Source organism: Chrysemys picta, chromosome 1, assembly GCF_011386835.1.
Source record: "Chrysemys picta bellii isolate R12L10 chromosome 1, ASM1138683v2, whole genome shotgun sequence".
NCBI classification, from domain to species: Eukaryota; Metazoa; Chordata; order Testudines; family Emydidae; genus Chrysemys; species Chrysemys picta.
The window spans coordinates 207,517,435-207,543,985 of NC_088791.1; the positions used below are offsets into that span (position 1 = coordinate 207,517,435).

Sequence of the window (26,551 nt, forward strand, 5' to 3'; positions counted from 1 at the left end):
TCTGTTGTCATCACTAGTGTCTACAGACATGAAGGTGCTTAACTCCCACCTGATTCTTCAGGCAGGAAAATGCCTATGGGGGTGATTGGAGTGTTGTTTCTCTGGCTGGGAGTGCCTCCACAAGGGAGGTTAACCCTGACAAAATAGCAATTCATAAGACTCCAGGCAGAACCTTTCCTGTCATACTGCTGCTGCTCTTGGCTATTGCTGGGGCAAACTTGGCTGCTTTTGGGTGCTGGCTGTACCCCACAGGAGGTCTTGCTCTGCTTCCCCTTGGCCAAGAGTCAGTAAGGACCTTCAGGGTCCTGTTACCCCATCTTCCCCTCCCCCCTCATAAAAGAGCAAATCATGCATTCCCTTTAAAATGTTCTCAGCTTAAAAGTCTGCTGGCAAACTGAAAGAGTGAAGCAGGGTGTGGGGGTTTCTGAGTGGACTCTTGATTGTTATGATGATTTAGGATAAAACACCTACTGTATCAAAATGAATACTCAGTGAACTTCTGATGGGAGGTGTTAAAATGATTGCAAAATCAATTTGTAATGATGCAACACTTAAAATGCTACCGTTATAAGGAGGAAGTTTATTAATATGCCTCATTGACGTTGCCATTTCAAATATCCTTAGGAGTCATGAGATCTTAAAAAAAAAAAAAAGTAATATGGTATTATTCTATCTTGGATCCATGGCTAATGATAAATAAACTTGACAAGGTAGACTTCATGTTAAATGACAGTCCCAAAGTAGTTGCATATAAGGTGCTATATAATTAAAAATATTCTAACACAATTTGTTATGCACAGTACACAAGGTAATAAAATTAATGGATGCACTTCAGGTAATGATCTATGTCCTCTGGGTACAATATATTTATTCACTGAGTATATCGGGGTTGTTTAGAATATGAAATGTGAAAGGATTATAATTCATTAACCCTGAAATTTTAGCATATTAGCACTAAATGGGTTTTGTATTGCTCATTTTACATGGCTATCAAAATTTTGTATATGTAACTCCCAGAAAATAATAAGCGACAGGGAAATTGATGTTAACAATATGTATGAAAAGGTTTTAAACATTTGTAGACTGAAATGAAAAAACACCAATCATAGAATCGTAGGACTGGAAGGGACCTCGAGAGATCATCTAGTCCAGTCCCCTGCAGTCATGGCAGGACTAACCATTATCTAGACCATCTCTGACAGGTGATTGTCTAACCTGCTCTTAAAAAAATCTCCAATGATGGAGATTAAACAACCTCCTACACAATTTATTCCAGTGCTTAACCACCCTGACAGGAAGTTTTTCCTAATGTCCAACCTAAACCGCCCTGGCCAATTGGGGCCCCCCGGAAAAATGGGTGCTCCATCAGAAGTCCAGAACCCTAGCAGAAGCCATGGAGCGGGCAGGGGATGCCCCAGCACCGCGACCCTGGTCCCCGGCAGAAGGACTGGGCGGGTGGGGGAAGGGCAGGTGTAGGGCAGAGCCCCAGTGCCAGATTCCAGCTGCAGCCCTGGGACAGGAGGAGCTCTCACTTTGCCCTGGCCTCAGGGCTGGAGGAACTCTCACTCCCCACTGTGATCCCAGGGCTGTGGCGAGGGGACAGAGCTTCTCCAGTCTTGGGGCCGCAGTCGGGGGACAGAAAGGAGCAAATGGGGGGGCTGCAGTGGGGAGGAGGTGGAATGGGGTGGGACTGTGGGTGAAACTGGGGCCTTGGGTGGAACAGGAGTGGGGTCACAGGCGAAGGGGCAGAACACAGTGGAGCCAGGGGTGGGGCTGCAGATGGAAGGGGTGGAATGGGAGTAGGATCTTCTCTGGCCTAGGGCCCCAGAAGACCTTAATCCGCCTCTGCATTAAGTCACAGGAGAAGTCAAAGGATCTCTTTACTGGTCTGGGAACATGAATACATCAGACACAATGTTTGAACATAAGTTAATGGAACTTTACTAACTTGAGAATTTTCAGTGTATTTAAACAAGTTGAGAGGGATTGGGGACTCCAGGGGAGGAAAAGAGGTGGAAGGAGACCTTGGGAGGGATCTGCTGCAACCAGACACTAGCCTGGAATATACGACTCTCCAATCCTAGAAGAAAATATGACCAGGAAGAAAACTGTCAGTAAACCATAGATAGTCCAAGGCTGTAGCTCCCATGCAATCATAACTTTGGCCTGAAAGCCTACTTCAGTGTCAAATTCATAGCAGTTAGAAGACAAAGCTAGTAGTAAGTATTTTAAAATGACCACCTTACTTATCCCAAATGAAATCACAGGCAGTGTCCACCGGGCCCAGGGGTATTTAAGGATATAGAGTCAGGGACCTTGTACCTTCTTTTACGGTTCTCAGGCACTTTATGAATGTATTGCTACTCAGAATGTATGTCCAAATCTACAGGCAGGACAGAACCAATTGTTGAAACAAACCATTCAGTTTAGTTGAGAATAGCAAAACGTGCCTGCTACTATACTATTAGTGCACTTGCTTCTGCTACTGATGAGTTTGTGTCCATATGTTGATCATTTAATAAAAATCTCCATTCCGACTCCATGTACAGGATCATGCTACCACCTTGCACTTAGTCATTTGCTAATTAAACATTAACATATGCTAAATGCAGTTGCATACCCACTAGTGTCAAAAATGCCAGGTCAAAAACATTGATGCATCTTGTTCCAGAAATGTACTCAATGGATTTACCTCTCCTGCCTTCTCTCCCTCATGTGCCCCAGAGGAAACATGTTCAGAGTTACTGTTTGGCATACCCCAAAGTGCAGCTTGCCATTCTCATGCTCCCTCAAACTCTTCTTCTCTCCCTGTCTGCTCCCTCTCCCAAACACCAGCCTTTCTCTTGTAACATATGTTTCTGAGTGGACTGTACCACACAGTGACTATAGTAGGAAGAGAGCCTGAGACATAAGCCCTTGTATCAGAGGCCTGGGCTAAAGTAGTCAAATTAAGTTGTGAGCAAGAGGCAAGCCCTGCTCACAGAATCTGGCAAGAACAGGGTTGATACTGCAGAAACACATTCCTAAGTAGTGCCAGGCACAAGAATATACATGCAAACACCTTATAGAAAGGTGGTACAGAACACCCCGGTACCAGAACATTCCCCAAAGTTAACAGGAACACACTTACCCATCTTAAGGATAAGGTCAGGATGACAGCATGATGGATAGATATGTTTTGATTGAACCTAGAGGTACAAGGCAATGGGTGGCACCCTAATACATCAGAGTGTGGCATCCTGATACGTCAGGGGAAATACATAACTTGTTTGTATTGGTGTATAAAGATGTATCTCAGAGGGAGTGTTTTTGGCCAGCTGAGGGGGCAATGGAAAGTCCCGCCATTCACTGAGCAGCGTCCATTGTCGTGGGCACACGTGCTAGTATAACTGTAGACATTGATCCAGGGAGCTAGGACTGCGCTTCATTGACAATAAACCTGGCTGGGTGCCTTTGTACCTTAACAGATCTTGTGAACATTGAGCAGTTTGCTTGAGGTGTGCCAGCTTGAGCTCTGCCTGCTGTCTGCACAGAGCTGGGACAGCACGCAGGGAGAACACACACACGCAGCCAAACATCTAACCACAGTGATCACTTTTGAATTGGAGTGCTGACCAAGCAATGTAGGGCTGCATGGCATCTTCTTACACCTATAACTCCTGGCTTGTTTTTCAAAATCATGCAACATTTGCTTGGGGGTAAGGGAAGAGGGAGCATACCAGCAGTAGAAAGAGGCATTTCCTGTGGCACTGCTGTGCTCCAGCTACTTTCAATTGGTGGACAGCCACTTTCCAAGTGGCATGCAATACAACAGCCCAGAGTTGGCTCCAGCATAGAGCATGCCTGAGAACCAGGCAGCTGCACACAGACACTGAGCAGCATGGCAGAGAATCCGGCCCAAAATATTGTTGAACAGAAAAGTTTAAGTCCTAAGAAATTTTAACAGGATTTGTAAAGTGTTTTTGTGTATTCCTAAGAATACACAGAAACCTTTTTAGAACAGAAGATCTCTGTAAATTATTATCAATTTGCATTGTAGTAGTGACTGGTGCCCCCAACCATGGATCGGGACCCCATTGTGCTAGGCACTGTACAAATGTATCTCAACAATTTAATATTCTATGAATGAATTTACATACTTGCCTTCAGATATCTGAATTATTTTGTAACCATAATGAGGGAATTTTTGCGTGGCGGAAAGGGTGGAATGCAGCATTATTATATCTTATATTTCTCTTCGAAATAAAAAGATTGACATACTCCAGATGTACCAAAGCCCACACAGGCTTGGAGAAACAAGCTATTGCTTTGAGAGAGATAGTTACATTGATGTTTAGGTTTGAGGCTTCTGTCTTATTGATGTATAGCCTTTGTGTTAGAAAAGATCAGGGGAAAAAAGTTATTTTATGATTTTGATGAGCTGAAGGCTTTTGTTTCTGCAGAGTTGCCCCATAGGAATAGTGATGAGGTTGTTATTAAAGATGTGCTCTCAAGCTCATTGGTACTACAATTTGATTAACTCTGAATTCATTATCTGTAGTATTTCTATATTTATAATTACAAATCATGCCAGCAAGAAGTAATATGACTGTTCACATTAGAGCTTTTCTCCATCTGATATCTGTATAGTATCTGATATTATAGCCTCCTGATATCTGTAGTAAATATGAGCTACTCAAATTAATGATATTACTCTGATTAGTTTTGAATTGATGCCTACAGTGCCAAATTTCAGAATAATTATAAATTGTGCTAGGGAAAACCCCTTCATTTTACTTTTGATTCCTATTTTGTTCAGTGTGAAATCCCAGGGCTGAGCTCTTTTACCTCATCACTGCTCCAAGTAATTTTATTGCAATTGCTAAACTAAGTGTTTTTGCTTAATATGCCTTGTTTCAATAATGATGAATGATGAATTTATGTGTAGTATGTAATATAGATGCTAACCATGGAATTTTCAAATGCACAAAGTTACTTAGGAACCTAAATCCCATAAACTTTAAATTGGACCTTTGCTCCTAAACCATTTGGACACTTAGAAAAGCCATCCCTAGGTATTAAAATGTAATTTCAATCCAGACAAAGTTTTCCAAAATGTAAGTTTAAGGCATTTTATTATTTCTCATAGTAGCTTTAATTATTTCCATGTGCTGTATCTCCTCTTTCTACTTTATTCCTATTATGGAACTATAATCTATTATGATTCATTCCCATAGTAACAGCAATATCTTGACAGCAATTTACAATAGATTTTTAAATGCTCTCTCCCCTAATATATGACATCCATACATTTATATACAGAAACTGAGTTGTTAAATTCTTTTTCAGCTTCTTTTTTGTGACTTAAAGATAAATAAGTATTGAAGTTTTTTTTCTTCCTTTCTTTCTAGAGGGTCTTAATGCTGACAACATCAAACAAGCCTCAGAGCAGTTGAACAGTCGCTGGATTGAGTTCTGTCAGTTGCTGAGTGAGAGACTGGCGTGGCTGGAGTACCAAAATAACATCATTGCCTTCTACTCCCAGCTGCAGCAACTGGAGCAGACAGCAATTACTGCTGAAAACTGGCTGAAAGCACAACCTACACCAGCAGCAGATCCTGCTACAGTAAAAATACAGTTAGAAAAGTGCAAGGTTAGAGGCTCTTTTCCAACCCTTTCATTATTATGCTCGATGTGTATTGCTACATTTTGACAGATGATGGCTGCCAGTTTTTCATTATGAGAGTGGAAAATAGTCTTTATATCTTTCAAAACTAGGTATTGTCAATACCTGGTCCATGAACGATAGCAATGATGAGTGTAAAAGGGCAGGAGGACACAGTGTGTGGGTGTTAAAATTAAACATTTAGTACTTTTCAGCAAATAACTAATGCTTGTTCTACTGTACTTTTAATTGATGTTGGATTGTTATAGCTATATGACCAGAACATTATACAATATCTTAAGACCACTGTAGGGAAGCACTTAATATACACATTAATGTTTGGTCAATAAAAATAAGTGCCTGTTAAGACTTGAAAAGTCAGCTCCTCCTTGTTGTTTTTGCTGATTTCCTTGGGTAATTTAACGGTTGTGTTATACTTTGCTAGTTTGTCCTCTGATTGCAACCCTTCTGGGATTTGGACTTTTGATACAAGTTTAGCACACCTTAATTAGGTCCCGAAGCAGCAGACCACTTATACACGTTTAAGTGCTCTGCTGAATAAGGGCCTTATTTTGTAGAGTATTATGCATACTTATGGCAAATACTGATAGTAGCAATCTGAAGGTTGTATTTTCACATATGAGTTCATGACATAATTTTAAAGCAACATATTTAGTATTGATATGTGTATACAAGGAATTTCATAGAGCCGCCTTCTACTCCTGCTATATCTAGCAGGATTTCAATGTTGCTAACATATGGTTAGTTTATGTCCTGTGTGCCCTTGGGCCATCCTAGAGTTCCCAAGAGTAATTGAGCCAGACTCAAGAAGAGTTCCCAAGCAGTATTTCCAGTGAGTGTAGTGTATCACAGTGAAGCTTGTCCCTTTTTATGGTCCTGTACAACTCTGTAGGGGGGGATGCTAAAATCATGTCATGATCATTACCCTTGCCCTGCTGGTCTTTTTCTGGCAACTGGCACCAATAGGGGCCATAGAAGGGAGCACAAAGGATATGCTGATTTAGGATTTTGGACAGCTCTTGTGCATGGGCACAAGTGTGGAGAGCTCCTTACACAAAATCTGGATGCAGTCCTGAAATTTTCAACTTGAGTCTATCGCTACTTTCTAGGGAAGCTCAGCCAATACCAAGATATTTTCTCTACTCTTATACAGACACCTGCAGTAGTCACCTTTAAAAAGTGAATAATCATCAACAGTTACCATTTCATAACATGTCAAATTGCACAGTTATTTCTTATTCTCAGTATAAGAAAGTAGTTTCATATCTGATGCCACAAATGAGTAACTGTTGTTACATTTTACTTTTTATGGTGACCACTCTGCAGGAAGATTGAAGGACTTCACTGAGCATATTAGAATTTGACTGGACAAAACATTGGTGATTTACACAGTAAAGAACAATCCTAATCTGGCAGTAAGGTGAACTAAGTAAACTAGTACTTTAGTTCTTCTCCATCACCATTTTCTGTTTCAGGAATTAGGAATATCTGATGTTCTCTTGCCCTCTTTTATTCCATAAAAACTGTGGTGATCTGATGAAGAATTGCTTGTAGGATGATTTTATTCAGGAATGTTTGTCTTCACCATACAGGATGAAGTCTCCCGGTTGTCAGCCCTTCAGCCTAAAATTGTGCAGCTAAAGCTTCAAAGTAAAGCACTGAAAGAAAAAGAGCAAGGGCCAATGTTCCTTGATGCAGACCTTGTAGCTTTTACTAACCACTTCAAACAAGTTTTTGCTGATGTACAGGCCAGAGAGAAACAGCTACAGACCAGTAAGTGTTGTTCATGGCTAGAAATTACTGTACCCACGACATTTTTTTTGAAACAGAATTTATTTTAATTTGCTTCTTTCTACCCAATGTTGCTCTACAAAAGGGAAGTGAGTTGTGGTGGTCTATTTTCTGTAACTGTTTCAGAAATATCTATTAATCAGTTTAGTGCATGTTTAATAATGTGGACACCTGAGAAATTAAAGGTTTACTTGCAATCACAGCTCACACTCAGAATTGCCCTATCAAACAGCATTCCCAGGATAGCACACATATGGCCAGTACTTCCCAGCAACACCAAACAGCCTTGATATAACTGTCCAGTTAAACCAGGTTTACTTCTGTTGGGTGCCACTGAAGAAATGCAAAGCAGATAGATTGTACCAGTGAATCTAGCCTACAGAATTATGTAGTGCAGGTGGCTAACCCTGGGAGAGACAAAACAACAGTAGTGGCTTCACTGCTATATTTGAATCCCATCATTTACCTGAGAGTATTTGAGATATTTGTATGTGAATTGTAAAGAAAGATTTTGAAATTAATCTTGAATATTGTGGAGATAAGTCATAGTATAGCTATCAAAGAGCACTGAAAAAATATGTAAGCCAAAATTTGGAGAGCCACCCATTCATTAAGTGTTTGGTTTTGCAACTTTTTTACTCATGTTGGAAATCACTTACTCAACACGTACTCCCAGTGATGTTAATGAGACTACTAGTGTGTGTAAGTGGTCACCAACATTTGCATAATCAAAGCCTTACATTTACTGTCCCAAGTTCTGGTTTAGCTTTTTCAATACTCAGATACTACTTGAAAATCTGGCTTATTTTCCCTTTGTTCATATTTTAATGGGGGCCTTATAGGAATCTGTTTTCTGGAAAGGCAATGCACATAAGGAAGCAAACATGCAGTTGCTTGCAGGGCTTAGTGAGGCTTCAGGCGGGATAGGAGCTGTGAGAGTGAAGAACTAGAGACAGTAGAGACGTACATCTGCATAAATATTGCTCAATTGATAAATCAACTGTGATGATACTTGGGTAATGAACAACAGAAAGGCATACAGAGAATGAACAAAAATATATATTTGTAGCCAAAACATCTTTTTAGACTGAGAGCACCCCTTTTACTCCTGTATGAAGACGATGCATTATTGATACTCTGAGATATAATAATAATAATACATTAGAAAATATGTTAAGTACATTGACAACAATAAGAGAAAAGAAAATACAAATGGGCCTAAGTCTCAACACTGAGACATTTTTTTTTCATTTTATTACATTGGCCTGCCACTGTGGAGCTAAAACACTGAATAGCAGAGTTGTGAGAGCTGGGTTTGTGCTTAGGTTTCAAATTTGCTTTCCAAATGAACTCTTGATAAGATAGAGTGGCCATCAAAAACATGCAACATCTTTACGAAAAAATATACTTCTATTTCTGTAAGTTTCCTTGTTCACAGTGAAAGAAGATATTTAGTATTTAATGCTTTTCCAGTGCAACCAAAATCTGAATTACATACCCCAAACCAAACCCCTTTATCCTAACCTACCTCATTGTACACTTTGGAAGAATTCAGATCTTGGTCCAAACTTCGCAGCTCAAGCAAATCTCTCCTGATTTTTGGAGGAGAGAGGAATGGGTTTTTATATCCTGCTCTGCTCCAAAAATCCATTTGATCCAACTCATTCTATACTGATCATTTTATGTCCGTATGTATGTGCATTTTCCTGTATTTCCCTAAATAATTGTCTGAAACAGCATTGTGATTCTGCAGTGATGGTTCATTAGACACTAATTTATTAATTAGATTAGATTCAAGATGGGACTTGGTGATAACATGGTGTAGTAGATTAGGCAGGCAGCTAGGAGATGGCTCTGGTCTCAATTCTGTCACTGACTTGCTGTGTGGCCTTGAGCAAGTCACCTAAACTCTCCAGGATTCATTTTCACTCTCTCTAAAATGGGGATTAAAGTACTTATCTACCGATGTACCAACCACAATGGGGTGTTATGGAAAATAATTAGCTAATGGATGTAAAGTGTAAAGCTACAGATGCTAAATTCTATATATGCCAAGTACTATTATTCATCACGTGCTCAGATGCATCAAATTTTCAAAACCCAGAAAGGTTTACACCGCAGACACCCCATTTAAAAATCTGTGTAAGGAAGCTTTATACTATTTAAATTCGAAAAGAAGTATATAATAAACACATTTGTTCACAAATGACTTTCCCAAGGACAAACAGTGGCAGAACTGGGAACAGAACCTAGGTAATCATGAATCTTAATTTATATAATCATACGCCTATATGATTGCTCATGTTTTTTTCCATTATTTACCACTTTTGAATTAAATCTTCTTTTTCAAAAGTAGGAAAATATTATGCCACTATTAAAAATTGACTTTACTCCTGATTAAAGATATCAAGTATTCCAGTAATAATCAGTAATGTGTGCATACACACAGAGAGAGTTCATACATTTTCTTTATTCTGTATAACAGAAAATGTCTGCATTTCATTGGAAGATTAGATATTTACACCTCTTGTATGCATAAATTCTTTCTGGTTAATTTCTTTTGTAGATTAAATTTTCTGAGTTGTGAATAGCCTTTGGCAGCCCTAGCAGCAGCAGTGCGTGTGTCCTCTCTTTATTTGATTAGTATCCCAAATGTGATAAACAAGGCATTGTTTGATTCAACATTAGGTTTTGTTAAATTCCTTTGTCTCTTGGTGGCTGAGGACCACTATGTTTTGGAGAGAGCAGAAATCTTTATTTTCCAGGTGGTTATTTTTTGGGTGGGGGGTATCTCATTTTAGGAGACATTCTTCCCCATGTTCTGTTGGTTTTCTAAAACCCTATGAGCAATTTATTCCCTATGTATTGGGTTCAGTGAATTTGTTATCAGTAAGCTATATAAAGCAATATTTATTTCATGTTCAAACAACTGAATTTCTCTTTAGATTAGCTTTCCCCATCTATAATTTCTTTAAAATCTGTTCTGTTTGTGTAGGAAAGAAGTGTGTCCTTCTAGGATTTTTTTTTCATGAGAATATCTGGAAAGATTTCAGTGGATTTCAAATCTGTTCAATTTTTTAGGTTTTTTTTAATTATAATTCTTTACAATTAAATGTGTCGTCTTAGAATATTGGTATTTTAAAAAAGTAAAGAGCAGCCGTATGCAACGGTTTAGACCCAAGAGTTGAGAAGAATATCATTTCCACCTGACATTGCAGGGTCAGTTTGGATATGTGTAATGTAATTACCCATTGGGTACTTGGCCAAGATACTGGTTTATGTGGAGGGTAATTTGCAGCTAGTTTCATTATTATCTTGCTCAAGAATGAGAGGTTGGACAGTGAGATCTGCTTATCTTGAGATGTACAAGATTTGTTTAGTCAAGAGAGGAGGTGTCTTGGGAATAGTCCGACTATTTAATGCTTTTAGGGTGGTTGACAGGTTCCCTTAATTCAAGTTGGTTGACAGATTCTGACAGCAGGGGAGCTAAAGTACTCCCTGGTATCTTTCATCAGCCGTGATTGGCATAGATCTGAATCACAGGTCCTAAGTGATTCTTTCCAGTGCTTCCTGAACGTCTTGCTCTGTGACTGCTGAATTTTTTGATGGGGCATTTTTCCCAACCTGGTCTCAGTATACTGCTGTCTAAACAGGGCATCGTAGCGACAGGTGGTTTTTGGTGAGAAATGTGTCAGTTGTTCCACACATTGAGGGGAACTTCTCTCTGGGGTGGCATAGGAGAAGGTGATCTGCATTGACAAAGTGATTCATGGCTCAGAAAAGTTCTTCATGATGGCATTTAGCATGTGGGATGGAAGCAGAGAAGAATTTCAGCTTGGAGGAGGCAATAGTAAGGTTACATTCCTGACATTCCTTTTTGTGGTCTCCTCTACTTCACAAATACAGTGCTCATTCATTGCTCCTTCCTACCTATGGTGATCCCACTTTGGAACGTGGGTTTGTAGAAATGTCCTTGTGAGGTTCCAACCATAATTCCATCAGGAATTTTCACGTCAAATCTATTCAATTTACAATTCAAAAAGATACTTTTTCTAAGTGACCGACCTGCAAACCCAGCCTGAAATTTGAAAGTTAAACTGGTTTGTTTCTGGGTTAGTTACACTTGTTAACCTGGGAAATGTTAAGAAAAAAATCCTTACCCTACACAGACCACTGTCTGTACCAAACTAGGATTAAAACATAGTCATCCAAGTGGGAAGAACATGATCTGTACCTGTAAACTCAGGGACCCAGCTAAATTCCATAGTATCCTCAAAGAATCCATACCAAACAGAAGAGCCTAGGAAAAATCTGATGAGACGCACCAAAGTAGCAACTGAGATTCTTGTAACCAGAGCTTATATAAAGTTCTGTTGCTGATTCATGGGACAGAACAGAATCTATTTGATTCCTCTATAGCTACATTGTATCCACAATGCTAATAGCAGTAACAAGCGGTAAAAATGCTTGTTTGAACAGAGATATGTCTGTACTCAGGGTACAGAATTATTGAGTACTAATGATAACACTTAGATCACACTTTTCAGCCATAGATCTAAAAAAGTGCCAGCTCCGCACTGATATTTTTTCAAAGTAGAACCGCACTAAAAAAAAAAAAATACACTCCTCCCCACAGACATCTGATGGTTGGTTTGGCAATGAGCCAAAAAAAAGGTTAAAACGAAAATCTGAAAGCGAGTCTCAAATCTGTTTTTTTTTCCCCATAAGCAAGTGGCTCATTCATACCATGGTATGGTACCTTTGTTAGATACATTGCAAATGAAGGGCCATATAGTTAATTTTGATGATGGATCTTTTTAGTAGCGTGCATGTTACCCTTTCTTCTTCCTATCCTTTTCAAAAGAAATTTTTTGGAATGTTTTCACTTCCTTAGTCATTTTGAGCTGATTTGCTTTCTTCCCTCTTCCCCCATCTCCCACCATATCCTTTTTCAAGATATTCCACCATTTTCCCTGGTAGCCAGTGTGAATCCAGTAACTTCAACAACTGCTGTATCCAAGAGTTCATTCAACTGGCGATCTCAGTATAGCTCCCCAAGACTATGCAAAACACAGTCACCACAATAAGCTCAACATTTTGGTTTTCCTTCTTTCATGTTTTTCTTTATTTAAAGAATATTTTAAACCTTGAACATTTCACATAGTCTTGCATAAGATTCTGTAATTTAGAGATTGAATTTGCACAAAATGACACAGAATCCTATGATAAATATTGGTTTTTTTCAGAATTGTGTATTTAAAAATAAAGTCCTGCGTCTTATGAATCATACACGTGCACATTATATTTGAGTCCCCAAGCAGATATAGGCTATGCATTATTTTTAAAAACACTTCTTTTTCTTCAATTAATATAAAATATTCCTTTGAATTGGCTTTTTGGAGGGTTTTTTCGCTAGTTTTATATATATATAAAACTATTAATATATATATATTAATTCTGCTTCCCAAGATGTCATCTGTGGTTAAACAGAGTTTAATAAGCAGCACAGATGTAATTTCATTTTTATTAGGCTATAGACTTTCTCATATTAGTGTTTCCCCTTTAAAAAAGAAACAAGTTATCTATAGAATTAATCTTTATTGGATATTGGCCTTTCCTGTATGTCCAATTTATTTTCCCTTCCTACCTTCCCCCTCCCTCAATGATAAATTAAAATTAAAATTTATGAGGGGGGGAATGCATGTAATATCATCTAATAAAACAATTGAATCATTTTTTATTATATTGGTTCATTAATTCTTGGAAGCCTGGTAAAACCCTGCCTGTACCATTTCTTTTAACAAGAAGCTAAATCAGAGAAAAGGAATTGTTAAAGCACTTTCAGAGCATTGATGATGTTCCCTGACAATATTATGGAAGATTCTAAAAGGTTGCACTTTGATGGTTTCTGATGACATGGAGGAAAAATGGGGCGGGGGAACCCACAGCTCTTATCAGTATAAGAAGAAAAGCAGAAAAGCTTCTCAAAGGTTGGACTTTGATTATCAGCATCAAGGATAAGTACTACAAAATAAGTGAAAGGAAGAAAGTATGTTCCTAGGAAAGGAGTTGAGAAAAGTATGACAGGTTTCAGAGTAGCAGCCGTATTAGTCTGTATCCGCAAAAAGAACAGGAGTACTTGTGGCACCTTAGAGACTAACAAATTTATTAGAGCATAAGCTTTCGTGGGCTACTGCCCACTGTGGCCACAAGTACTCCTGTTCTTTTTGAGAAAAGTATGGTAGTTCATATGATTTTAAAAAAATAGGTGATCAGTCATGGTTGCTATTTTATGCATTTTTTAGTGCAGATTTATGAGATTCAAGCTAGTTCATTCATTGCAGGAAACAATTGTATCAGTTGAAATGATTCCATTGATTCAAATTTGCTGCCTGTCTTCTACTGTAACAATGAGCTGATGAATGGTGAATTTACCCTGATTATAGGGGGAACGAGTAGATAGGGTGTGTGTATGGAGAATGTACGCTGGTTTGACTGAGACTGGAATAAAATCTCTCGTACTTAATTTCAGGTGGTGGAAAAGAAATCTGTTCAATAAGTATATGGGGGGAAAGGGAGAAGAACTGTTTTCAAATGTTGCAGTATTTTTCTGCTTGCTAAAAATAAATAGATTGCTATTTTTGTCTTAATGAATTTCTCAGTCTGAGCTCACTCTTGTCCTTTCTCTTGGTATTTTTACAGCCCTCATTGCCACTGAGTGCTTTGATGAATTGGGGCCCCAACTGATTTTCCCCATGCTCACGCAGGAAATCTGTGGCAAAACTGGAAATTGATTACCCAAATCCTTGTCCCATGTCTTAACCAAAAGGACCATCCATCGTTGCTTTGCCACAAAGTAAAAATGTAGATATAATATTTTCCAGGAATTTAAGAAATCAAAGTAAAATATCACTGTATATATATTGACCAAAAATGAAGTCCTAGATCAAGTCCACTGTAGGTGGCGTCTGATAAGGCTTTGTATAAATGGTGTGTTTCTATTTTTAAAATGTCAGGCCCAAATTTGGGTTCACAGAGATTGTTCCACTTTTAAAGAAAGGGATAAAGCTTTTCTTCAACTAAACAAATAGTTTTCGGTATTTCTTATCGAAGGGAAATTTTGTGAACATTTCAGTTATATTCAGTGATTGCCTAAAAATAAACCAAATTGCCTATTAAAATTAAGGGTAATCTGCTCAGGACACATAGGTGAATGAAAAACAGGTACAGTGATGGAGTTAATCATCAGGGCAGAACTTTATTAACTTAACAATGGGGAGGAGCACTATCTGCACACCCTCTTCCATAAATCTAGCATTTAATTGAGTCTAGTTTGGCATTATGGCACACACACTATATAATAACTTTGAGTGGAGGCTCTGCCTAACCCCTAGGACACAGCTCGCTTCTGAACCCTCATACCTTCTCATTTGTGAGAAGGGTTAGAGGGTATTCAGAGGGACTTCAGTCTGTGAAGTCTTCAGGTCTGCCCTTCTCCTTAAAGGCAAAAGGTCCCCCAGCCATGTCCCAGCTCTCATTTACCTCAGGAATCTGGTTCTGTCACTGTTATCTGCCTGGGCCTCCAGCGGCAAGTCCTAGAATCCGCCTAGCATTAAAATTCCTACTCTTCATTATTTTAACTTAAACTTTGCTTCCTCAAGGCTGCAAGAAAGGTGGAAAAAAACCTCTGGGAATCCCTGCCAATTTGGTCCAACAGGAAAAAATTCCTTCCTGATCCCAAAATAGGTTATTGGTCAGACCCACAACACTCTGGGAATGCAGCTGACTATCAGGGAGGCTGAGCAGGGCAGTAATAGTGGCAAAATGGCCCCCAGATACCTGGAAGGACTTTGACTCTCATGGCCCCTTCCTCTCCCCAAATGAATCAAGTCTCTTAATTCCCCAGTCCTAGCTGGCCAATAACTGGTAGAGAAGCCCCACTCCCAGGCACTCTCCTATGTCCACTATGAGGCACAAGAGCTCAGTTTCTACATGACTGGGCATAAGCTCTCCCCTCTATCTCCCAGGAGTTGGTCATCACCAGCTGGTCTGACCAAAATTCCCCTTGCTGAGATGGGAAGGGGCATTTGTATCTTAGGAAATAATGCAACATTTTTCTACTACTGTGGGAGGAACTGCCTTCTAATATCTGAGGCTGAGAGTCATTAACTTACATTCTTCCTTCTGGGTAATGTTTCATTAGGGTCCTGTCACTAGATTCTACTGCAGAAATACTCTGTCTTCCTGACTTCTGTCCATGTGGTTTTTATGATGGAGTCCAGAACTCATACTTGGGCACATCTATATCTGTGTTTATTATGTGGGCTTTAATCCATATATTGATGGTATTGACTCCTGGAATTGCAGTGTCCTGCAACTGAGAAGATATAGCTATAGATATATAAAAAAATGTAATATTTACATATTTTTCTCTGTTTGCCATTTTGCCATGGTCATGAGGTGGGTCCTGGCTGGAATGCCCCCTGTGGCACGCTTGGGGCACAACAGTGTGCCTGCCACAGTTTTCCCCTTTATTCACCTATGCAAAGTAGTGTCGTCGCCTTCAACAGCAAATTCAAGCCCATTTTAAATGCCACAGTCCACACTAAAGTCCACTTTGTAGTAAAAACAGTTCCTGTTCAACTCCAAAGTAAAGCAAGGTTACACTATGCAGCAATTTTTCAATCTTATTCAAAGGTCACCATTCCCAGGTCACCCACTCAACAGTCATTAGCCACTCGCTCACAGTTCCTTTAGCTCCTGCTCCAGGACCTCACACTCCAGGTCTTCTACCTGAGAGTTCCAAGACCCACTTCTCTCCGCAACTCTTCTCCCACAGCCCCAGGTCAGATCTCCTGTGACAGATCCCCCTGCAGTGTTTCTCTCGGACAGGCCTCTCTCCCTGTAAGCATGCCTGCTCCTGGGATCCACCCTCCAGCATCAAGCCTCTTGTTATGGGCTCAGCGTCTCCTAACCAGGCTGGTTCTTCCCCTTCCTCATAGAGGCCTGTGTACAAGCGGTCCTTTTACTCTGCAGTGGTTCCTCAGCCCTGGTCAATCCTCCCCATCAGCTTTTGCTTTTCCCAGTGGCTCGGTATACCAGCTGTCCACCTCTGCTTCTTTTGCTGCTGCTCCTCCCATCTCTCCCCCTCCCACCCCCATCTCTCCTTTCCTCTTCAGGCAGCTCTTACCTGCCCTTCTTCCTCGCTGTATCAGTGCTTTCAGGTAGCTCTGGCTTGCCAGGTTTCTCTCCCCTCAGTTGCAATGAGTCACAGGTGCACTGGCCCTGCTCCCTCTTGAAGGGCCAGTGTCACCCTGTGGTAGCCATCATGACAGCAGGTGTTTGGTAGAGCACTACAACATCCTGAATATTGCAATGATTTCCTGACAACAAACATGCAATCACAAGGGAGTCTGTCTTCTAAGAGGTGTGCGCCTGCACCACCTCCTTCAGCTAATATTAAAAGTGTAATTGTTGCAGTTGCCTGGTACACCAAAAACTTAGCATGCCTGTAATGTGCCAGGTGTATCACAACTCACAGGCAAGCACAGTAGGTGCTTCAGCAGGTAGGTCTTGTAGGTACTAGCCTTGGTGGGTCACAGTAACCACTGAAACATGGCTAAGATAAAGGGTATTTTATTAGGGCTGGCAGTAAAGGGAAAGTTTGCAGATACTGGAGGCACAGAGCCTTAAAAGATACAGTTCAACTGAGTAATAGCACTCAGTTCTTGTTTAGACCCCTGGGACAGTCCATTCTAGAGCTAGGTGCCTGGGGTCACCTCTCCAGTCCAGTCTATTCGAGCACATAGGAGCTAACAGAGTTCCAGGCACAGTTAGTGTCTCTTATTGTGCCCTCCCTGCCCAGCAATTTGCTTCTTCCCCATGAGTCCCATAGATGCCTATACCCAATTGTGATGTCTGGCAGTCACAGCCTGTTCTTCTTTGAGTGCTTGTTCACGTTGATTCCAATCAGGTGTGCATGTGCTGCATGCATGGTTGTCAGAAAGTTTTCCCTTAGCAGCTCCCGTTGGGTTGGCTGTGGAGCTCCCTGGAGTGGTGCATTCATGGCGCTCAATATATGACCCACAAGGGCAGTGCCAGGTGAAGGAGTTTGAACCACCCTCCACCCCAAACACTTTTGAAGCCTCCGGAGACTTAATTGAAACAACGGCTTCACAGCCCCAGCTCTGAGGAACAAGCCTCCGGTACCGATATGTCCGGTACCGTCTAGAGGCAAGCTAGCTCACAGTCCCTGGCTTGGCACCATCCGCGGCACCTCTCTCAGTCGCTATCACTGTGACACCGCTCCCCGGCACCATGCTCCATAAAAGCATCTTCAGCACTGGCGCGACGTTCCCCCTCTCCAGCACTAAGGGTGGACTAGCACTGATCCCCGGCACTGAGAGAGGACTGGCACCGACACAGAGGACCTGCATCGCAACCTCGATCATTGGCACCAATCTATGACACCAGATTCCCAGTGCCGGTCTCCTGCAAGGTCGACCTGGCACCAGTCTCCTGCGCAGGGCCCTTCGGCACCACTTTGGTCATCGTGATCAGGGTCTGCTTCCTCGGACTCTGACGGTGACTCATTGTATTCCAGGCTTAGTCAGCGTAGGTCTCAGAGATGGCGAAGGGAGGAGCAGCTGACCTGGCAGCCACAGTGGCAGCCCCAGGCACAATAGCCCTTTTGGACTCCCTGGGCTTCCCATCAAGCCCAGGGCTCCCTTTCAAGGGGTTCATGGTCGGTTACCTCAGATCACCGACTGTGTCACTCTGCCAGGAACAGGCCTACACCTCAGAGATCCGATGCCACCCTGTCCCAGCTGCCCCCTCAGGCTCAGGTCACTGCCGAGGCTACTCCGGCACAGTAGCAGCCACAGGGTCAGGCTACAGCCACCACAGGGGTAGGCACTGACCAGGAGGAGGTCAGGGAGCCGGAGGCACAGGAGGACCCAATACCTCCTCAGGCTACCTCATCGTCTTCTCCTGACAAGGCTGTGACAGGGGCTTCAGCTTCAGGCCCTCCGCCGATTGATCACAGGGCACATCAGGACCTTCTGAGGCGGACTGCCCGCAACATGGGGTTGCAAGTGGAAGAAGTGATTGAGGCCGAGGACCCCATGGTGGATATTCTTACTCCTGAAGGTCCATCGTGGGTAGTTCTGCCATTGATCAAGACAGTTCATACCGACACCAAGACTCTAGGGCAGTCTTATGATGATTCTGCTGACCGCACGGGGTGTGGAATGCAAATACTTTGTCCCTTCCAAGGGCTACAAATATCTTTCTCACACCCACAGCCATGCTTTCTGGTCATGTTGGCAGTCAATGAGAAAGAGTGACAGAGACAGCCCCCAAATCTAAAGAGGCCTTATTGGAAATCCTGGGAGGTGGGTGGGTGCAAGCCTGCCCACATCTAAAAGCCCCTCTCCCAGCCTTGCAGGAGGGACCACTGAACCCAGGAACCAACTGAATACGGGGGATAGCTAATAAATAACAGGAGTAGGAGTGAAGGTCACAGGTTCAAAACTAAGGATCCAGAGAACCCTGGACAGCACCCACTGCTCCTCAAAGCTGTCTAGTGAGCCAGCAGACGCCACCCAGAGGAACTCTTCCGGGATGCATGAAACCAGGGAGGAGCAGAAATAGGCCCCACAGTCGCAGAGCACTCCCTCGTCTAGCATCCTCCTCCTGATGTTGAAGGTGGCCCCTTTGGTGAGAACTAGGAGGAGGTCGATGATGAGGCCACGGACAGGGTGTGAGAATATAAACAAGTGCAGCCAGAACCTAAACGGGCGGTTCTGGAGGAGTCGGAAAAGGGGCTGCAACCTGGCGCATTCAAGAGAAGCATGTGCCAGGTTCTCCCTCATGCCGCAAAAGGGTCAGGTGTTGGGGATGGGGGTGAACCATTCCAGGTACACACCCGTGCTCATGGCTCCATGAAGGAGCCACCAACAGATATCTCCGGCAGGCTGTGGGACCAGGGTGGACTAGATGCTGGCCCACCAGGGTTCCTCACCCTCCACAGGTGATAGATAGTCCCACCATTTGGTATCAGGGCGGGACACGAGGGTGAGGAAGTGAAACGTGTGGAACATGAGCGTGTATAGTTGTTTCCTTGGCGCGATTCAGAAGTGAACCAGCTGCAGGGCATGCAGCTGGCTCAGATTGTGGAAAGGAGGGGGCCAGAAGGGCTTGCGGGACAGGGGCCCGATGAAAAGGTCCGGAGGGCCTGGGGTCAGGGGTGGACGGAGGCAAAAAGGATGGACCTTTTTGGTAGGATGGTATATGCCACTAGGGGCCTTCAGCTGAGGATAGCTAACCAGCAAGCTATCCTCAGCAGATACAACTTCAACTCATGGGCCTCCATGTTCAAGTTTAAAGAGCTGATCCCTGTGGACTCTAGGGCTGAATTCTCCACCATTGTGGAGGAAGGGAAGGCGGTGGCATAGACCTCACTGCAGGCATTCCTAGACTCTGTGGACTTGGCTGCCTGTATCCTCTCCTCAGGCACAGCCATGAGGAAGATATCATGGCTTCAGGTGTCCGAGCTACCCCCGGAGTTGCAGCAAACCCGGCAGGACTTTCCCTTTGAGGGCGCCAAGCTGTTCTCCGAATAGACTGACTCCAAGCTGCATAGCTTGAAAGATTCCAGGGTGACAATGAAGTCATTGGGAATGCACATGCTGGCAATCCAAAGCAAGCACTTCAAGCCCCAACTGCAACAACAGAGCCCATATCCTCCTCATCCAAGACAGGATTTCTATAGATGAAGGGGCAGGAATAGGGTGACCAGATCACTGACAAGAAATATCGGGATGCAGGGGAGGAGGGGGTGGAGAATATCAGGACCCAGACTTCCAGTCCCTCCACCTCACGGCCTGGAAGCTTCATGGTTAAACCCCATGAAGCTCCTATGCTAGGAGTCAGTAAGGGAGGTTCTACTTGGCAGCAGGAAACCATCCACCTGGTGGAAGAGTTGCTGGTGGGCCCAGCAACACCCCTCCACACACTGCAGGTGTCCATACCACTCATCCTGGAGTACCTTATACATCTCAAACAGCGAGGCCTAGCAGTGTCATCCATCAAGGTGCACCTAGCTGCTGGGGCCTTCCATCTGGGAGGGTCTGGATGTATTCGCTAACCCCATGGTAAGGCGTTTCCTCAAGGGCCTGGAACATCTATTTTCACAGATTAGACAACCTGTTCCCGCATGGGACCTTAACCTGGTCCTCTCCAGGCTAATGGGGCCCTTTTGAACCCTGGCAACTTTTACCCTGCTCTGTTTGTTGTGGAAGGTGGCTTTACTGGTCACCACCACATCAGCCAGGCGGGTGTCTGAGTTAAAGCTCTGACCTCCGACCCACCCTATACGGTCTTTCACAAGGACAAGGTGCAGCTCAGGCATCACCCAGTCTTCATTCCTAGGGTAGTGTCATAATTCTACACTAGTCAAGACATTTTTCTACCTGTCTTCTACCCTAAGCCTCTCACCAGTATCCAAGAGCAGAGGCTGCACTCACTGGATGTTCGGAGAGCGCTAGCATTCTACATCGAGCGCACTAGGCCATTCAGGAAGTCGAACCAGCTGTTTGTGGCGGTGGCAGACCGGATGAAAGGACTCCTGGTCTCATCTCAAAGAATATCTTTCTGGATCACAGCCTGCATCTGCACATGTTATGAGCTGGCCAAGGTCCCAGCCACAACTCTTATGGCACATTCCACAAGGGCACAAGCCTCGTCAGCTGCATTCCTGGCCCAGGTCCCAATACAAGAGATCTGCAGGGCAGCAGCTTGGTCATCGGTGCATACATTTACCTCTCACTATGCTATCACCCGATACGCCAGAGAAGATGCAGCATTCAGCAGGGCGGTACTCCAATCAGTGATTCCTTAACTTTGACTCCACCTCTGATTTAGGGCTTGGGTGTCACCTGATTGGAATCAACGTGAACAAGCACTTGAAAAAGAAAAAACGGTTACTCACCTTCTCGCAACTGTTCTTCGAGATGTGTGGGAGCTGACCTTATCTGTGAAAACCAAAACAAAAAAAAGCATTGAATACTTCAGCTTTTTCCACATCATCTGTCACTAGGTTGCCTCCCCTATTCATTAAGGGTCCCATACTTTCCCTGACCTTTTTCTTACTTGCTAACATACCTGTAGAAGCCTTTCTTGTTACCCTTCACATCCCTTGCTAGCTGCAATTCCAGTTGTGTTTTGGCCTTCCTGATTACACCCTTGCATGCTTGAGCAATATTTTTATACTCCTCCCTAATCATCTGACCAAGTTTCCACTTCTTGTAAGCTTCCTTTTTGTGTTTAAGCTCACTGAAGATTTCACTGTTAAGCCAAGATGGTTGCCTGCCATATTGGCTATTCTTTCTCCACATCGGGATGGTTTGTTCCTGCACCCTCAATAAGGCTTCTTTAAAATACAGCCAGCTTTCCTGGACTCCTTTCCCCCTCATATTAGCCTCCCAGGGGATCCTGCCCATCAGTTCCCTAAGGGAGTCATAGTCTCCCTTTCTGAAGTCCAGGGTCCGTATTTTGCTACTCTCCTTTCTTCCTTGTGTCAGGATACTGAACTCAACCATCTCATGGTTTCTGCTGCCCAGGTTGCCACCCACTTCTACTTCCCCTACCAATTCTTCCCTGTTTGTAAGCAGCAGGTCAAGAGGAGAATGGCCCCTGGTTGGTTCCTCCAATAGTTGCACCAGGAAGTTGTCCCCAACACTCTCCAAAAACTTCCTGTATTGTCTGTGCACTGCTGTATTGCTCTCCCAGCAGATGTCAGGATGATTGATGCCCCACCATGAGAACCAGGGCCTGTGTTCTGGAAACTTCAGTTAATTGTCCGAAGAAAGCCTCATCTACCTCCTCCTCCTGGTCTGGTGGTCCATAGCACACGCCCACGACATCACCCTTGTTGCTCTCAACCAGCTTTTCTCCAGTTTGATACTGGAACTCTGAGCAATCATACTGCTCTCTTACATACAGTGCAACTCCTCCACCTTTCCTCTCCTGCCTGTCCTTCCTGAACAGTTTATACCCATCCATGACAATGCTCCAATCACGTGAGCTACCCCATCAAGTCTCTGTTATTCCAATCACACCATAGTTCTTTGACTGTGCCAGGATTTCCAATTCTTCCTGCTTGTTTCCCAGGCTGCTTACATTCGTGTATATGCACCTAAGATAACTAGCTGATTGCCCTACTTTCTCAGTATGAATCAGGAGCCACCCCCCATTGCACCTTCCCCATGATTCCTCATGGTATCCCACTTCCCCACTTACCTCGGGGCTTAGGTCACCGTCCCCCGGCGAACCTAGTTTAAAGCCCTCCTCACTACGTTAGCAAGCCTGCCTGCGAAGATGCTCTTCCCTCTCTTCGTTAGGTGGATCCCATCTCTTCCTAGCAATCCTTCTTCCCGGAACAACATCCCATGGTCAAAGAATCCAAAGCCCTCTCTCTGACCCCACCTGCATAATCACGCATTTACCTCCACACTTTGACAGTCCCTACTTGGGCCTTTTCCTTCAACAGGGAGGAGGGACGAAAACACGACTTGCACCTCGAACTCCTTTATCCTTCTTCCCAGAGCCACATAGTCTGCAGTGACCCGCTCAAGGTCATTCCTGGCAGTGTCATTGGTGCCCACATGGAGGAAGGGGTAGCGGTCCAAGGGCCTTCTGGTCAATGGGGTCTCCTTCTGATCCCTTCCCTCAGATGGCTCTTCCAAATAATTCTCCGCAGCAGTACCTGTGCAGAGAGCCTGAAAATGATCAGTCACCTTTGGTAACAGTCACTTTTGGTAAATAATAATAGTGGTTATTATTCCTTCTAGGCAGAAATCAAAAAATGTCCAATAGAGCAGGGTTCACATGTGAAAAACAAGAACCTTTAAAAAAGGAAAATCTATTATTCCTGAAGTACTGAGCTATAGTGTAGTACTGAAAAAAATATTTATTCTGGCTAAAAGTGAAAACTATTGCAAACGTACATTGTATAGCTGAAAGTGGGGTGGAAAAAGTGAAATGGAATTTACAATGTTCCAGTGAAATGAAAAGTGGCTTTTTAAAGGCAATATTTAAATCAGACTGCCACTGGCTAGTTGAAATTGGTATCTTTTTGATTCTGTATGAATTTTTATTTAGCTTTCTGAATAGTGGGAACCATAATTAATTTAAAATGCAGAAAACTGCTAGCTATGTTTGCATGACTTAAATTATTTCTGGCAGGGTTTTCAAAATAAAAGACTTTTGTAGAGCCTGTTCTAACAACAATGCTAATTTGTTTCCCTCCAGTTCTGAGATCTGTTTCAGAAGTATTCCTATATATGGTATTCTTGTGCAAAGAAGCATTTCTCACCAAGTTTATTTTCCAGCATGGCTAACCAGACTTTCTGGCCAGGACCCTTCAGAGTGCTCAAGGTGTTTGGTTCCTTTGTCTCCTCAAGTGAAGGATGCCAAAATGGCTTTTTCTCTCTGTTTAGAGCTTCTGAAAATTCATTGACTATGCTTCAAGAGGCAGGAAGGTTTCCTGTGGGTGTAGTCTCTATCCCCCATCAAGATTAAGTGGTCATCTTTCCCCACTTGCCTTCCTGATGGCTTTGTTTACCTTGCATATAAATATGCTTTTCTTTGTCTTTGGTCTCAAGTAAATTCAAGCAAATGGAATCACATTCCTTTGTCTGAAACAGGCATGGCTTAGGCACTGCTTGCCAAATGCATTTTCAGAACACATTTTCAACACATATCTATAAAGTCCTTTGTGGGTTTACCGTACATACAGCAGCAAGAATATTAATGATCAGTAACAGAGGGGTAGCCGTGTTAGTCTGAATCTGTAAAAAGCAACAGAGGGTCCTGTGGCACCTTTGAGACTAACAGAAGTACTGGGAGCATAAGCTTTCGTGGGTAAGAACCTCACTTCTTGCATCTGAAGAAGTGAGGTTCTTACCCACGAAAGCTTATGCTCCCAGTACTTCTGTTAGTCTCAAAGGTGCCACAGGACCCTCTGTTGCTTTTTAATGATCAGTAAGTAATTAGTTTTCCAGTGATATGTTACATGCCACCTTTTCGGAATATAACATGACAACAGTGTGCCAGCTGGCTTTGGGATGATCTTAGGGTCACACTCGTCCAAGCCCTGCCTCCCCATGTACACTGCTATTTTTAGCACTATAGAGTTCCACTCCTGGAGCCCTCCCTCTGCCGCAGGGAAAGACTCCCAGAGAAGGGGATGGGCCAGGCAGGAAATCCGATTTGAAAAGACTAATTTAATGGACACTCTGTTCTGACTGGAGAAAAGCAGGAGGAATTCCCTTTCCAGTGTTTTCCAGGTCAGATGTTAGGGGAGACTGGAATTTTGGATGGAGAAAGTATACTACAAGAAAGCAACACTTGTCCCTCACAACAGCAAGCACTTTTTCACACAAATCCACTGTTACCAGTCATGATGGCCAAGACTTTTAAAAGCAAAAAGTGATTTTAGGTGCCTCAATTTGTGGGTGCCCAACTAGAGATAGCTTACAGGCATCGGATTTTCAGAGGGTGGGTGCTCAGTGCTTTCTGAAAATCAAGCCCCTTTAAGCAATCACAAGCCAAGCACCGTAAAGTTGAGGCACTCAGAATCACTGATCACATCTCAAAATCTTGGTCAAATTGCATTCACTGTTTTATTAGAGTGTAATCAAGATGGCAGTGAAAACCTTATGCAAGTACAAACTTTATCAGTTCTGGATTTTGTGACACAATGAAACATTCTTTCTTTCTAAAATATCTTTTTGAAAACATGCACACTGTAGAGATAATAAAGGTACAATAGTTTTGTGGCATTTTTAGTTTGTTAATATGGTGTGGCAGAAATTGAAAAATATTTTATTTTCAAGTGGCCATTAAATCTGTGTGTGATTTCTCAGTGACTGCAGTGCAAGCTATGGTGGAGGGCAGAAGGGAGCAACTCTACTTATGGGATGCTCATGTCTATGCCAGATGCTGTCTATTTCAGACATCTGTAATGTCAGTTTAATGGGCACAGTCCAATAAAATTCAGCTTGAATTTCTCTTTTACGCTAACGTTATAAGCTTTTAACAGCTGTCCTAAGCAGAACATTTTACCTTAACAGATATGCTAGACACACTAACATGAGCCATAAAATGGTGATGCCACTTCCTACAGCAGTTCTAAAATAAGAACTGAGGTCCAAAAAATAGAAAACAAGAGAAGATACAGTGGTCTGTCTGTCTGGTATCAAAAATAGCCGTGTTTAGGTATATTGTACTGTAACTACCAGTAAACTACCAGTACCATCCCACTCTGAAACTAAAGAGCCAAAACATATTAAGTAAAAAAAAAAAATGTAAGGATGAATGCATAAATTATTCAAAACATTTTGTCCTCCAATACTACTTTGGGTACATTTTTTAAAAGATCTAGTGGTGAAAAATCTGTCCCTATTGAAGTCAGTTGCAAACTCCGACTTCAAGAGGGCCAAGATTTTACCTAGGACTTCTAAGTATCCTAACAATCGGATACGATTCAGTTAAGAGAAAATGAAACATTTTAAATTTCTTCTCCTTTTTCTCCCTGCGTTTGGTTTAGATTTTGACAGTTTGCCTCCTGCACACTATAAGGAGACCATGAACACTATCCTTTTGTGGATCCAGCAGTCAGAGACCAAACTCTCCATACCTCAGGTTATTGTCACTGAATATGAGATCATGGAGCAGAGACTCAGGGAGCTAAAGGTAAGTGTACAGACTGTGAAAAAAGCCTTCTGATTGAAAAACACAAGCGGATGGAACTTCTGTTCGTCTAAATCATCGTAATTCCATTGAAGTCAATGGAGCTATGACTATTTACAGCAGCTGAGGATTTAGCCCAAAGGCTATGGGTCGGGGGGGCTACTTACTGATATTGAAAAGGCTTCTGAGTGTTATTGAAAAAAGCACCAAGGTTGGTATTTGCGAGTTGAAACAAATACTTAAGGTACTAAACAACTTAGGGGAATAGCTTTTGCATCTCCCCACGAGAAACAAAATGTTCTCAGAGATATTTACAGCACTTAGGCATTCAGCTCGTAATGA

At 42.7% G+C, this 26,551-nt stretch overlaps 1 protein-coding gene across 25 annotated transcripts in view; it reads left to right on the forward strand.

Annotated features, from left to right (window-relative positions):
- Window positions 1-26,551, forward strand: part of DMD (dystrophin) — a 2,010,563-nt gene that overhangs the window by 813,448 nt on the left and 1,170,564 nt on the right. For all 25 annotated transcript variants that reach the window (XM_065590838.1, XM_065590858.1, XM_065590878.1 and 22 more), the window contains 3 exons: window positions 5,391-5,632; window positions 7,258-7,438; window positions 26,067-26,212. In XM_065590838.1, coding sequence (XP_065446910.1) covers window positions 5,391-5,632; window positions 7,258-7,438; window positions 26,067-26,212 — 569 coding nt within the window. The remainder of the gene's footprint in view (window positions 1-5,390; window positions 5,633-7,257; window positions 7,439-26,066; window positions 26,213-26,551) is intronic.